Here is a 15,533-nt window from a genome sequence, read left to right as displayed (position 1 = left end):
TATAAGCTTTATTGTTTTTATTTGTTTTATTTATTCTTTCTCTTTTTTTGACTCATTTTGAATTTGATGCCTGCAACATGTTCCAAAAAAGCTGGGACAGAGGCAACAGAAGAGTGGGAAATTTAAAGAGCGCTCAAAAAAAAAAACTCCTGTTTGGAGCATTTCACAGGTGAAGAGGTTAACTGGAAACAGGAAAGTGTCATCATTGGGTATAAGGGAGAAGGGAGCATCTACATCTACACCCAGAAATGCTGCCAGCTTCTCTGGGCCCGAGCTCTTCTGAAATGGACTGATGCAAAGTGGAAAAGTGTCCTGTGATCTGACGAGTCCACATTTCATATCATTTTTGGAAATCTGTCCTCTGAGCCAAAGAGGAAAGAGACTGTCCAGATTGTTATCAGTGCAAATTTCAAAACCCAACCTGGTATTGGGGGTGAGGAACATGTTGCAGACATCAGATTCAAAATAAGTGAATATTTGCAAAAAGAAAAAAGTTATTAGTTTGAACATTAAACGTCTTGTTCTTGTAGTGTATTCAATTGAATATAGGTTGAAAACGATTTGCGAATTGTATATTTTGTTTTTGTTTTACACAACATCCCAACTTCATCAGAACGGGGTTGTAGAAATAAACTGCACACAGCAGGTTCTGACTGGTAATTCACAGCATCTACATTTGCTTGTGACAAAACAATTGCTTTAACACCTGAAAGCATGTTTATTAATTCATATTTATAATAAATTTCAAAGTAAATGTCAAATAGAACATTACAGCTTTGGCAATATGAAGTGGTTAAGTGGCGTTAAAGAAAAATGAGATATATTTCTTAAATTATTCAGCTATTAGTATTCTTGTGCCAGAAAGAGTTATCCACCCAAACCAGTGATTGTCCTTGAATTATTAAGATGTCTTATTAGCACATGCACTGGAGGTCCTATTGTAGTCAGATTAAATCAAGTCACAACTTTCTGTTTCATTGGAGGAACTGAAGGGTTTGTTCAATTAAATCACAAAACTAGCATTTATTTATTTTTTAAAAAGTCTATGATTTTATGCTTTAGGTGAGCGTTTTCACGTTGCATAGCTGCTGATTTTGACTCCTCTTCATTTAGATATAAACAACAGCCCTCTAACTCGGTCATCGCCTTCTCATAAATCAACTAAACTGAGCCAGAACCCAGGTAACCAGGTCTGTCCGGGGCCCCACAAAGTTGCTGATGTGTCCCTCCCTTTGGTAAACAATCGCAAGGGAAGCCTACTGCCTCCCACYAAGACCTCTGGTCTGAGACTGAGCCTCAGGGGCTCCAGGGACCTGGCTCAGGTCAGCAAGCTCCCAGGTTTGGCCGAAGAGACCAGCCAACTGAAGTGGGCACAAAGCCTGCCAGTGAAATACAGATACCATCCCAGTCACTCCAGCAATACCACAATCAGTCAGAGACAGTGTAAGGGCCAAGCCTATGCCCCGCCATCACCTTCCTACCCTTGCTGTGCCTAACTTCCCATCCACAGAGCTTTCTCAATTAAAAAAATAAGGTGTGGAGTTCCAAGCTTTTTAAACTGCATGAAAAGCTTTTGTTTTGTAAGCTAGATTCACATGCAGATTAAACTCACTCCCCTCATAGTGAAGGCATTACTCATGTAAGCGTACATCGTTTCCAGACATCCTTCACGTAAATCTTGGTTTCCTGAAATAACTTTTACTAATTGGCATTTTATAATGTTTCTGCACAATGCTCTAAGACAACTTTATTGTATACTGTATAAAAATAACTGCATCAAATTAAAACCTACAATGAAGCATTAAGCCTAATAACCTAATTTTCACTCTAATTAACCCCTTCATTCATGTGACGAAAGCATCTTTTTGCTGAGCCAGGCCTACAAAGATCCTAATGACTCTCCTTTGTGTGGACAGTAAATTGATCTGCATTTGAATTTATCTTGCTTAATGGTTGTTATGCAGTTTAAAATCTTCTAGAGAATCCACATTATCCATTTTTTTAAACTGAGAAAGCTCCCCAGATGGGAAACAAAATGTCTAACAGAATCGAGGTCCAGATACTTTGTTGTTTGTTCTTTAATTTATTTTTGTCTCCATTTACCACGTCCTGGATGACTGAGAATCTACACAAACACAACACAACGAAAGCATGGGCTTGCCAGGCTGGAATGGTTACATGTGTAACATTCTTTACTAATGGCCCAGTCCGCGCAGCTGTCAGCTGTGAAACATTAAATATTGAACAGGCCGAGCAAATGTGAAAGGCCCGAGTGTTGGAGCGTCCCTCTCCACTGGACGCCCTGTGTATTACAACATTTTTCATTATGGTGTCAGTCTTAGTCATGCTATCAGTGCAGGAAAACATGTGTTCATCTGCAGGATGTCATCATCTTTTTCACCTTAAATCCAATGAATGCATTTGTAGTTTGTCCCCATGTTCAAAGAAAAAAACGAGTTCACAGCTTGAAGCGTCACTAAAAAGATAATCAAGTGTGTTTTTAACCACCTGAACAACCTGTAACAAGCTATTTCCACTGAATGATGGCTGTTAAAGTGCCATTACTGAAACCGTTTCTCCTGCTACTTGTTTTTTTCTTCTTCTTTTGGCGACTGCCTGAGAGTAGTTTTCTTCATGATGTCACCTTGTTAAAATATTTGCCTGAATACTTGACCCGTGGGTAAAACATATCCTTCACTCAGCACAGCTCAGTTTGGTGAAGTGATAAAGACAATGTCCGAGGGGCATCTCAGCTGTACATAAATCACTCGGGCAAGAGGGCCAACCTAATTATACGAGCCAAGGGCACCACTCCCATGAAGAAAGACCAGCAATTGTAAGGGGATTCAGTACTGGCACAAAATAGGCCTCCCTTTGTAGTGCTGAATGAAAAATTGCAGGTTTTAACATTAATTAAATGAAAGCCTGTTATCCAATTTTAGATATAAATGTGTATCTTTAATGGAATAATAGTGTTAATGTTGATCAGTGCTATAGCATCTTCATACAATTGTACAGCGGGTAAAATAAGTATTGAACACGTCACCATTTTTTCTCATTAAATATATTACTAGAGGTGCTAATGACATGAAATTTTCACCAGWTTTCAGTAACAACCCAAGTGATCCATACATACAAAGAAATCAAACCATAAATGTCCAGAAATTAAGTTATTTGTAATAATGTGGAATGGCACAGGGAAAAAGTATTGAACACATGAAGAAAGGGAGGTGTAAAAAGGCATGGAAAGCCAAGACACCAGCTGAACTCTCTCAGTAATTAGAAAGCAAGCCTGCCCCTTGTCAGTGCAAGTTAATATCAGTTGGTTCAGTCCCAAATGATGGCCAGGTATCACACAAGAACCATCTGATGATGGGTAAAAGTAAAGAGCTCTCTCAAGACCTTCACAACCTTATTGTTGCAAAGCATAATGATGGCATCGGTTACAGAAGAATGTCTAAACTTCTGAAGGTTCCAGTGAGCACTGTTGGGGCCATAATTCAGAAGTGGAAAGAACATTATTTCACCATAAACCGACCACGACCAGGTGCTCCTCACAAGATTTCTGACAGAGGAGTGAAAAGAATTATCAGAAAAGTTGTTCAAGAGCCAAGGACCACTTGTGGAGAGCTTCAGAAAGACCTGGAATTAGCAGGTAAGTTTGTTTCAAGAAAACAATAAGTAATGCACTGAACCACCATGGCCTGTATGCACACTCACCACACAAGACTCCACTGCTGAAGAAACAGCATGTTGAAGCTCCTTTAAAGTTTGCTGCACAACATTTAGACAAGCCTGTGTAATACTGGGAGAATATAGTCTGGTCAGATGAGACCAACATTGAACTGTTTGGATGCCAGAATACACATCATGTTTGGAGGTCAAATGGCACTGCACATCAGCCCAAAAACACCATACCAACAGTGAAGTTTGGAGGTGGGAACATCATGGTGTGGGGCTGTTTTTCAGCATATGGTACTGGCAAACTTCAAATAATTGAAAGAAGGATGAGTGGAAAAATGTACAGAGACATTCTTGATAAAAATCTGCTTCCATCTACCAGGATGATGAAGATGAAACGTGGCTGGACATTTCAGCAAGACAATGAGCCCAAACACAAAGCCAAGGAAACTCTCAGTTGGTTTCAGAGAAAGAAACTAAAGCTGCTGGAATGGCCCAGCCAATCACCTGACCTAAATCCAACAGAAAATCTATGGAAAGAGCTAAATATCAGAATTCATTGAAGAGACCCACGAAACCTTCAAGATTTGAAGACTGTTTGTGTGGAAGAATGGGCCAAAATCACACCTGAGCAATGCATGCCACTAGTTTCTCCATACAGGAGGCGTCTTGAAGCTGTCATTGACAACAAAGGCTTTTGTACAAAGTATTAGATAAATTTCAGTAAGYGTGTTCAATACTTTTTCCCTGTGCCATTCCACATTATTACAAATAACTTHATTTCTGGACATTTATGGTTTGATTTCTTTGTATGTATGGATCACTTGGGTTGCTACCAACATCTGGTGAAAATTTCATGTCATTAGCACCTCTAGTAATATGTTTACTGAGAAAAATGTTGACGTGTTCAATACTTATTTTACCCGCTGTATGTGAATAAGTAGTTCTGTTTTATGTGTGGGAAATAAAACATTACTTTAGTAATCAGCATGAGAGTTTATAATTAACTGTTATGTTTGTATCTCCATATTTAGTCACGCTAACCATGTACAAATGTTGGAGTGTTATGTACATGTGTCTACACAGTATATTTCACCCTGTGCATACTCTTTCAATACTCTGCTGTTTCTAACTTTTTTTGTCTGACCGTGATGTACTTTGGTTTGTTTTCTAACATTTCTCCCTGTACACTGTTGCAGTTGAAGAGGACCAACAGTCAACGCTCTCCCCCAAAAAGAAGCAACGTAATGGAGGCATGAGAAACTCTCCAAACTCCTCGCCCAAGATAATGAGGTAGGAAGCCAGTATCTTGTGGAGCACATCTTGAAGAATATTTTCCGTGCCCACTCTTTCATAGAAAAAAAAAAAGTCAGCTGTGCCAATGCCACATGGTTTCATGTGACATACAGAGGCTGGAGCTCTTAAACAGGTCTGGCACTAATGACAGCACCTAGCAAAGAGACAGGCTCTAAGGACGGATAGCCTGAGGCTATTCATCTATTGTCGGATCCCTCTGAGGTCTTTTCAGCACGTAGGACCACAGATGATATGTATCATCACAATGAAAGGTGAATTCAAATGCTACCTTGCTTTTATCTTGTCTCATGAAATTAAACCAGTGCTTATTGATCTTGACTAGAGATAACACTGTTATTCAACAAGAACCCATTACTGGAATGATAACAGTAGTAGTCATTGTCATTAAGTGCCAGCTTATAAGGAAGCCATGCAACAGGGAGGACCTGCAGCCTGATGTTTACAACGTAGTGGAGATGTCATTTAATTAAAACGGACAAATGACTTTTTGCTCCTTTTCCTAATATGGCTGCTATTTGTTTGACATTTGGAAGTCAAACCCACATGTCTTTATTGATTCATACTGTATTGTACAATACACATGAGTAACAGTTTGTGGTTAGAAAACTGGCTTTGTTGCATTATAAATAAAAGTATTTATTTGCATCATTTAGCATTTTCTTTGATCTAAAGCCTCCAGTTTTTCAGGTGGGTGTTTGCCCTTGTTTGATTTACTTCAAAGTGCTGTTCAAGTTGAATTGCCGCAGGTGATTTCCAGACTCTTGGGTAACAAAACCCAAGCTTTTCCAGCACTATAGCCATCAGCTAAATATCAACCCACCAAACTGATCTATCTACTTGCCACACTAATACACTGCAATACAGGTGGACGTGTTATTCCTTTCAGCACCTGCTGTCTGTGGAGGGATTCACTGCAGTAGCCTAAGGGATACTTCATTGCAACAAGCAGAGAGAGGAAAAAAAAACATCTGGGTGTATACTATATCAAATGTGTTTTTATAGAACCTGCGGCCTCAAGGCCTTTGTAAATAAGTAATGATCAACAGATTGGCTGTGGGTTTTGAAGAGCAAGCCTTTGTCGGTTTGCATGAAGTGTAGGGTTTTTAAAGACTCCTCCAGTGCTAGTGTAAGCTCGGGCAAGCTAGTGCAGTAATAATGAAATAGAAGATCTACATAAAGTATGTGATCGAGTTCTATTTTAACTTTCAGCTGTCACTGCATACTGTACTTCTAGCTAGAAAGCACTTGGCCTTTGGTTTTACGATTATGAAGTGTGAAGTCCTGTCAAATGTGTCACACTAAAAACTGAAGTATTGAATCATCCAGTTTAAATCTCTAAAAGTTCCCAAAAAATAATACAATCAGTGTCATTAAACAAAAGTTTGTTGTTTCTGAGAAAAGGTTTTAGATTCAGCAAATTGCACTTCCTGTCTGGTGCTTAGCAATGATGCCCTCTCTGAAATTAATACCACTTCCACAGGCTCCTTGATGGGTCATAAGACACATCTAACTGTGGCGTGTCAAAATGTGTTTGGTCACATCCAAGCGCCTTGACATACACGTCATGTCTGCCATGGCGCTGCTGAGGCAATTGGCGGTGTAGGACAGTGACGGGCCATCATGGCTGACAGTGAGCGATAGCTATCCTGGCAGAGCTCTGCCTCACCAGTCATCTCCACAAGGACGAAGTGAAGTGACAGCAGCTCCACTGAGTGAGTGCTGAAGCATTTGACTTTTGATGAAATATTTAGCTGAGGTGTAAAACCTCTAAGTACTTTCATTCTTATTGGACAATGTCTCAGACTTAACAAAAGCTGATGATGAAGTAGAGCATAAACTATAATTTACGATGTTCACATACATTTCCATTTCATTTTCAGTTCCACCACGTTTTAGCTCAGTATCTGTAAAATTGATTGGGTTATAGCTATTTTCGAGTTGGCTGATGTTGATTAGCTATGGATGAACACCCAATCATTACTCGGAGTGTTTCATTAAAATTCATAAAATAGTTCATGAGATATTTTGCTGACAAGCAGACATAATTAATTACAATATTAATGGCAAAATTTTAAAATGTGTCCCATGCCATTAGTTTGTGCTTAGAATACCTTAGCTTTGTCTCAATTCATGGGTTGCAACAGACGTCGGCCGCTTTTGTCGGCCACTTACTTCACTGTAAGCTACATTCGAGTATCCTACGCGACCGACAGTTTCCCAGAATTCATTGCGCCGTCAGCAAATTAAACAGAAAACTGACAGCAAAGGTTTTCATTTTATTTTATGGCAGATTTTTTTTCTTTCTTTTTTTATGACAGAGCTTGGAAATTTATCACGGACTGAAAAATGTAAGTTAAACAACTTAGCTGAAAAAAATTTTTTTTGCAATGAGATGTTAAATAAAATGCAGTTACATTTACTGATACTGGAGCTAAACCCCAAATTATTAATGCTTTTTATTTGTTTACTTGTAACATTTTTTTTTATTAAAAGTGAAATTTGTGAAGTTATACTGTACCTTGAAAAACAGAGATACCTGGCAAAAACAATATTTCACAATGAGTGATATAGAGTATGGTGGTTTTAATTCTAATGGATTTGGACAGCTTGAGTTTAAAGTAAACTTGACAAATAGAATGAATTGTCCTATAATTACCTCTAACCTCTTTTAACAAAGGATTTAAAGTTAGAGGTTTGAGTCAGTCTGAGCTGTTATCACTCATGCCAAGCAGCAGTGACATGTTGTAGTATTGTAGACATTGTGCAAACCACCAGTCCTGAAGTCAAAAAGTGTGTTAAAAAAGAAACTGTCTTGTAGTCTTCACAAAGTGTTCACCTTTCAAACACAGTATTTCACGTTTTTCAATGTATAAAATATTTTGTGTGCACAGAATCTTGTTAAATTAAAACCACATCCGCTGAGAGGTTTGAAAGTGGCAGAAAAGACATTTCGTTCTTCAGCTCAGCCTGTTCTAGAAAGGACATCCAGGTCTTGCCTCGGGCCATATGAGCCTAAAGGCGGGGGGTTGGATTCAGTCTCTTGCAGCCGGAGGGATGGAAGTTTCAGCTGACACTTTCATGCATACTTAACTTGTTATTTTAGGTGGCATTCTTTTAAAGTACTCAGGAAAGATGGGCTTTGTTTATGGGGAGATGATTTGGACAATTTTAAAGGTTTATGACGGGGACAGAAGGCTGCTGTCTGACTTTTCAGAGAAGATCTTTAACCGTGAACCTGATTTAGACAGTTTATAGTGCAGAGGATTGTTGAGCAGAACCAGCTCTGTAGTTACTGCTGTCACATACAACACTGCTTTTATGGAGTTGTTGGAAATTGTTTCTTTTATATTTAGTATTTTGTCTAATTAGGCATTAACTTGATATAAAAAGCATGCAAGATGTCAACACAAAACTTCGTTTAGAATCAGTTTTTTGGTTGTATTTAAATTGCAGATTAAACTATTCTTGGTGGATCAGGTCACAAGTTCTCATATGAATATTTTAAGTTACATGCCTAGTATATTTTAACAACAGTGAAAAGATCTTTTCACTCTGACCAGAACAAATGTGGTCTGACCACACACTCATGATGACAGACCTCTCTAACGATCAGTGTCAGATAGGCTGGACCTCAACACCATGCTCAGTGAAATTAGTTTATATCGTTCTGATGATCTGATTAAACATTAATACCCCTCACTTTGGAAAGCAAATGCAGTCGGGCAAATTGCTGAAATATTTAAAGTCTGGTCTGTTAAAGCTTTTACCCTACAGCACACTCCCATCAGAAGCTGTATGTGGTAAGGGGGCATAATTGCATCTCCTTGCTCATGCCACTCAATGCAGTTTGTTGTTGTCGTCTCCTTCCGCCTGGTTGCTGCTGCTGGTGATGACATGGTAGTTTTGGTTGACATTTCCACTGATGACCTCTGACAAGCAATGAGCACTGAGTAAGAAAATAAAATACAAGTGATTTGTTTCAAGAATTGAAATCTTTTATATTTTATTTATTAAAAATAGTTAGGGTAATGATATGATATGTAACTTTTCTCCAGCTGAAGTGTGTGAAGATGATCTGTTATTTTCTCTCTCTTGCCTTTCGGTTCAATTAGACATGACCCACTCCTCATCCCAGGCAGCGAGCAGATTGAGAGCATGGACGAAAACGTAAAGAAATATGACTCAACGGGGATGTTTCACTGGTGCCCATCCAAAGACATCGAGAAGGTCATTCTGGTAGGTCCTGCCTCTTCACTCCAACACACTTCATTTGTCCTTGGCACTCCACTCTTCAGTGACAGATGTGTCTTGTCACAAAGCACCAAAGGTTGACAGGGCACTTAAACACACTGTAATGAGGTGTTTGACATGTCATTTGCTCTGCAGAGGCCATGTACATAGAACACTTTTTTGAACTAATACATATGCCATTTTTCAAATTACTTTCATATACTGTTGCCATCATGAGCCGCATAATGTTCCACAGGGTGAGCAGGCTGCAGGGAAAAAAATAAAGCACAAACATTTGGTACTGTCATGAATGCAATTTTTTTCAGCCTTTTCTTTCCTTTTCAGACCCGAAGTGAAGCGGCCATGACTGTTCTAAGTGGACATGTGGTTGTGTGCATATTTGGAGACGTAAAATCTGCGCTGATTGGTCTTCGTAACTTTGTAATGCCTCTGAGAGCGAGCAACTTTCACTACCATGAGCTGAAACACATTGTGTTTGTTGGTTCCCTGGAGTATCTAAAGCGAGAGTGGGAAACGCTACACAATTTCCCCAAAGTATCCATTCTGCCAGTGAGTAGAACAAACTTTAGCAATTTTTGTTTTACATCTCTAAAGTTTACAGAACTCAATATTGAGAACTTCTAATCTCTTGAATGGCATACAGGAGGTGAGATAAATTCTTTCCTCTTCTTCACAAAGGGTACACCGCTGAGCAGGGCAGATCTGAGGGCTGTCAACATAAACCTCTGTGACATGTGTGTCATCTTGTCAGCCAATCAGAACAATATTGACGATGCATCACTGCAGGACAAAGAATGCATCTTGGCGTCGCTCAACATCAAATCCATGCAGTTTGATGACAGCATTGGGGTCTTACAGGCCAATTCTCAAGGTAAGGAGCACCCTATCATAGTTCAATGCACTGCCTGGGAGGGACAAGGCTCCGGCACAGAAAATATTTCTCACTGCGCGCTGCATGGCTGACCTGTTGTTGCTGCAGTTGACAGTAAACCCTACTGACTATTCCTCAGGTTACTGTAACAACTGGTTACTTTCCAAACCTTATTCGCGGGAACATGCATAACACTGGCACAAAACCTTGCCTGCCATTTACAACCTTTTGTTTCAGTAACTGGACTTACATCCTCAATCTTAAACAAAGTTGGGATGCGTAAAATGTAAATAAAAACAGAATGTGATCATTTACTAATCTCATAAAATCCATATTTTGTTTGCAGTTGAACTTGAGCCACGGGATTAGAATTATCTGGGGACCCCATGCAATAAATAAATTACTCCCGAGTCTGTTTAAGTGGAACATTCACACAGGATAACCGAAGCCGGAGATTTTGCTGAAATTTATGTACATCTCCCAGATATATGATATTGAAGCCTGGTATATTTGACGCGTTGAACACGGCGAGGGTGCGCGCGCCCGGCGCGAGTATCCAAAGCGCCACTATATCCCAGCCTGCGCTGCACTAGGGCCACAGCTCAGCGTCAGCCAGAAGGCTACAAACGGATTCAAAAATTATTCTTGCCACACAATGAGCCACCATTTGCATCTGCTTTTGCTCCTTCTCTTCAGCCTTTCCTTTTTGATGCTGCACGTTAGGGGTCGTGTTTTGTCGGCCCAGGACCTACAAGATTTTCAGTCCAATCCAGCCTTCATTCTTCACCAAAAGCAAATAAAAATGTGCCCAGGGAACAAAAACAATCTAATTACATATCAGATTCAGACCAATCCCATCCAAATCACAGAGATGCCTCTTCACATTGATTTAGTATTATCACAGAACCTCAGAGTTCAACGAAATATAGTAGGTAATTTGCGGGGGAATTTTTTACTTTACAAATTATTGACATGGCCCATTCGCATGGGATTAACACAGACAATCTCTGCAATTATTACAAATAGCATGGGGTCCCTAGGTAAAACTAATCCTGTCAGAACAGGACTATAGTAAACATAAGAAACTACCGTTTTAGGATGAAAAACAAGGTAAAATGGAGTTTAATTGCAGCAACACAACTAGAAGAGGAAGAAATGGACATGTTTACCACTGTGAAGCATCCCGTCTGTAAACATGTAACTGATCTGAGAACTGAGGGTGAACATTGTGGAAGAGAATTTGGCCCATTTTTGTTCCATGTAGGATTCTAGCTGCTTAGCTGTCCTCTATCATCTCTGACAATTCTTTTTAGTTTAATGAGTCAAATGTTTTTAAATAATGTGAAGCCTGGACTGCCATCAGGCTAGCTAAGCACCCAGACATGTAGCCATGCTGTAGTATTGATGCAATTTGTTTATACTTTGACTTGTTGGGAGTACGTATTGTTTACAATAAAATACAGTAGACTATACGGGTTGATGAGATTTGTAAATTATTGCATTCAGTTTTTATTTACATTTTACACAATGTTCAAACCACCAAATATGGTAAGACTTAGTACAGAATCACTTTTTTAACTTGTTAATATTGTATGTTAGAGCTTTCAAAATGACAACTAAAGCATTCAGTTAGCATCAGATGGTCCTCAGTGTTAGCATTTAGAAATAAAAGAAATGCTTTTAGAAACCTTTTGACCTAATTGGGAAGCAAATAATCCCTGCCAATTTCATTCTTCTTCTAATACACATTTGACTTCACATTTGCCTTAGTCAGCAGTAAGTGATGGATGTCAAAACATGGTACATGTATAATACATACAACATCACTGATTTAATGTGCTTACTTGTCAGTCTGAGGAAAGCAAGAAATGTCAAGTCAATTTGAATTCAATCTTGCATCATTTATTTTCTTTCATGGCTGCACAGGGTACATGCTTCTTCTGCATGTGTGTAAAAGGTTTCCATCTTCATGCACACACAGTCAAAGGAAAACAAAATGAGCCGCATGTCACATCTATTATATATGAACTAATATTGGTCTGTTACAAGAATACAGCAACGCTACACTCAGCAAGTTTACCACTAGCTGGGAAAGGATGAAATAACCCCAGTGTATTGTTTTTTCTGTTATGCCTGATTGGATCTTCTGATAAAGTGCTGAATATTGTAATAATATGTTGTGTGTGTGTGTGTGTGTCCATCCGTCCGTCCGTCCATTAAGGCTTTACTCCACCAGGAATGGATAGATCTTCTCCTGAAAACAGCCCAGTCCATGGATTAGTAAGGCAGACCTCTGTCACTACTGGAGCAAACATCCCCATCATAACAGAACTAGGTAAGGCTTGAAGTGTTTTTGTAATCAGACATTTTTATTTCTGTAGTCATAGAGGCTAACAATGTGTGCTTAACAGAAGTAAAAGTAGAGTTTTTCTGTGTGTTTTGCCTTTGTTGACATGTTCCAGTAACTGTTTCTCCTCAACACTTGTCTAGCACCATTAGCAAAGCAAGGCAAAAAAGTGCCTGTGATTTCATTCAGTCAGGATAAAAGCAGTGGGACCAGCATACAAATGATAACTGAGCTGGGTAAGAACTGCCTGTGTCCTGTGCTGCAGTGTTGTAACTGCTGCTGCCTCCATATCAGCTTTCTTTTGATTTTTCTCACTGCACAAGAGACTCGGTCCATTCCCATGGCATCACTTTGAGCATATTTTCTACCCTTGGTTCTGGTTGAAATTGCCTGTCTTGTTTTGGCCCCCTTTATCTCAAAGCAAAATTTCTCCCTTTTATTTTTCTAAGAATTACAGGGCCTTTGAACCCTCAGAAGTCCTTGTGGCTGTTTTTGTAGCATCTTCTGTCAGATCACATTCTCTGGCCCGTGCCCTCCTTTCATCTCGGCTCTGTCGATATGAGTGGCATTTATTTCTGTCCTCACAGAAGGAGCAGTTCTCCAACTAAATTTTACATCATTACTCTCTTCCAAATACTGCATGTGTTTTTGTGCTCAAAGATATCTTTAAAGAAGGTTCTGGGGCAATGAGTTACTTTCATTTGACCTGACATGCAAGTACAAGTAATTGGAAGTTCTGCCTTGGATTTACAAGGCAAACAATAGCATATTGGTTTTACTGATTCTGACCTTAGGAGGGCTTTGAATTTGAGGCCTGGAACTTTGACAATATGCATGGTGTCATGAATGTGCATGAGTAGCCTGGATATGGAATGTGGCAGAGGCAAGTTTGTTGAATGCAAATACCAAACATGGTTTCAGTTAAATGAGGAGAATTTGTTCAAATTTGTAGCAAATACATTTAGTGCATACTCCCAATACAGTCCATATCTGCAGCTTCTGCCTGTTGTGCACAACCACTGTATTTTGTGTCTTCCTTTTCATGCAAATCAACTACTTTGCTTGATCCATGCTTGTTTGAAACCAAACCAATTCTCTAAGAACATGTTTTTGTGTACAGTAAGCAAACAAGCAGACTTTGAATAATTCATGAAATGTATATTTTCGCCAACAGTTAATGACTCCAATGTTCAATTCCTGGACCAAGACGATGACGACGACCCAGATACGGAGTTATACCTCACTCAGCCTTTTGCCTGTGGAACAGCATTCGCAGTCAGCGTGCTGGACTCCTTAATGAGTGCTGTAAGTCAGAAATGCTTTAGTGAACAAACAAATCCATCAGTATAACAAGGGGACGATAAAGACAGAAATGTCTTGTGTTTTGATTTAAATAGAGTACCTCCGCCACAACTGAAAAAAAGGAGTTAAAATCGTAAATGACAAGGCTGGAACTTGTAGTGGTCATTATAGCTTCATTTGTCTGCCTTTCAGTTTGAGTGAGGTTAGAACAAAGCTGCCTTCAAGTGCGCTCCAGTGTAGACAAAGATAATGCAACCTAATGGACAGCCCTCATCCATCATCTTAGTCAATAGTGCTGTCAGCAGCCAAGGGAGATGTCACTTTGAAGCAGAAGCGTGGGGAGAAGGGGGACCACAGTGCAAAGGAAAGGGCAAACATTTCCCCTTGTTAAAATCAACAAGCCAATAACTGGAAGGCATTAGAAAGGTAACATCTACAGCACACAGTATGGCAGAGAAGGGATGGTTTTCATGTAATTGATTGGAAAAATATCCTAGGAGAAACACTGGGTAAGATGGTACGAGCCAAAATTCAGAAGGTTCATTTGTGACTTTGGTGACATTTGCTTAAGGATGTTTTCCCTCTAACTTTATCCCTTCAGACATACTTCAATGATAATATCCTCACCTTGATCCGGACGTTGGTAACAGGCGGGGCGACGCCGGAGCTCGAGGGGCTGCTGGCTGAGGAGAATGCATTACGTGGAGGCTACAGCACGCCACAGACCCTGGCGAACAGGGACAGGTGTCGCGTGGCACAGCTGGCCTTGTACGACGGGCCCTTTGCTGACCTCGGGGTAAGTGAGGGGTCTTGTCAGCCGACTGCTGAGGCCATCTTTGTCATCTTGTATTATGGAAGATGCCTTCAATTGAAAGATTCAGACTTTTAGGGTTTGCTGTGTTTTACAGTTAAAATTCAAAGCAACAATTGTGAGTGAATATAGCTCTTTGATGTTTAATTGTTTAAATCTGTATAACATGGTAATTGTAGGAAATATTCCAAATTACATATCTTAAAAGAATGATGCACTTTACACATAACTTTAACCAATTCTCAAGCTAGACAGCTGCAGATTGTATGCACTAATTTCCACGTGATCAGTTTGGATTTGTGTTATCAGTTTAAAATCACATGTTAGTGACTTTGTATTCTGCTCATTACTCTAGAGTTGATGGATTGTGGCTAAGATAGATACTTCTTAAAATAGATCACAATATAAGCATTTCATATTAGTTGATATTGATAACTCTAGTGGCAGCACTGATGCCTCACATTAAGAAAGTTCTGGGTTCGATCCCCAGTTCAGACCTGGAGTCTTTTTGTGTGGAGTTGGCATGTTCTTGTGCTTGCATGGGTTTCCTCCAGGTTCTCCAGTTTCCCCGACAGACCAAAAGCATGTGGTTGCTTTCCCTTGCAAAAGGGGGTCACTGGTCTCAATGAGATTTGCCTGGTTAAATACAGGTTAATAAAATAAAAATATTGATTAGTTTTTGTTTTACCTAAATGGAAATAAGGACCAGGAGTTAAAAGGCTGGCTATTTCTGCCAAACTGGTGATGTGGCCTTTCCTCTTTTATCCACAATTTCCTCTCTAGCTGTTTCATTCATTTTCTCCTTTCATTCCGCATGGTGGCCAAACATGATTACTCAACTGATTATTGCTAGCCTACCAAAGAGCGAGTGAGTTAGTTGTTGCCACCAATTTTGCTTAGCTGAGTACAGAGGTAGATCATCTAAAGCCTTTGCTCTGCCTACATCCCCCATT

General features: G+C 39.6%; 1 protein-coding gene and 1 long non-coding RNA gene across 19 annotated transcripts in view; one reads left to right on the top strand and one right to left on the bottom strand.

The window, feature by feature from the left end:
- LOC106517014 (calcium-activated potassium channel subunit alpha-1) overlaps positions 1-15,533 on the top strand; it is a 90,009-nt gene that overhangs the window by 61,946 nt on the left and 12,530 nt on the right. For 11 of the 18 annotated variants that reach the window (XM_014007679.1, XM_014007678.1, XM_014007677.1 and 8 more), the window contains 8 exons: positions 4,881-4,974; positions 9,111-9,234; positions 9,574-9,798; positions 9,928-10,120; positions 12,342-12,455; positions 12,611-12,703; positions 13,642-13,772; positions 14,371-14,565. In XM_014007679.1, the coding sequence (XP_013863133.1) occupies positions 4,881-4,974; positions 9,111-9,234; positions 9,574-9,798; positions 9,928-10,120; positions 12,342-12,455; positions 12,611-12,703; positions 13,642-13,772; positions 14,371-14,565 (1,169 nt within the window). The remainder of the gene's footprint in view (positions 1-4,880; positions 4,975-9,110; positions 9,235-9,573; positions 9,799-9,927; positions 10,121-12,341; positions 12,456-12,610; positions 12,704-13,641; positions 13,773-14,370; positions 14,566-15,533) is intronic. The other 7 variants (XM_014007690.1, XM_014007689.1, XM_014007693.1 and 4 more) reach the window with 1 other exon arrangement.
- On the bottom strand, positions 12,001-14,478 carry LOC106517019 (uncharacterized). Its single transcript, XR_001310149.1, has 2 exons — positions 14,397-14,478; positions 12,001-12,374 (listed from the first exon to the last, which is right to left on the bottom strand). It is a non-coding gene; the product is annotated as an uncharacterized LOC106517019 (long non-coding RNA).

The sequence above is a fragment of the Austrofundulus limnaeus genome, unplaced genomic scaffold (genome assembly GCF_001266775.1).
Source record: "Austrofundulus limnaeus strain Quisiro unplaced genomic scaffold, Austrofundulus_limnaeus-1.0 Scaffold43, whole genome shotgun sequence".
Taxonomy (NCBI): domain Eukaryota; kingdom Metazoa; phylum Chordata; class Actinopteri; order Cyprinodontiformes; family Rivulidae; genus Austrofundulus; species Austrofundulus limnaeus.
Note: the sequence above shows the minus strand (reverse complement) of the source record. Positions and strands in the feature narration are given on the sequence as shown.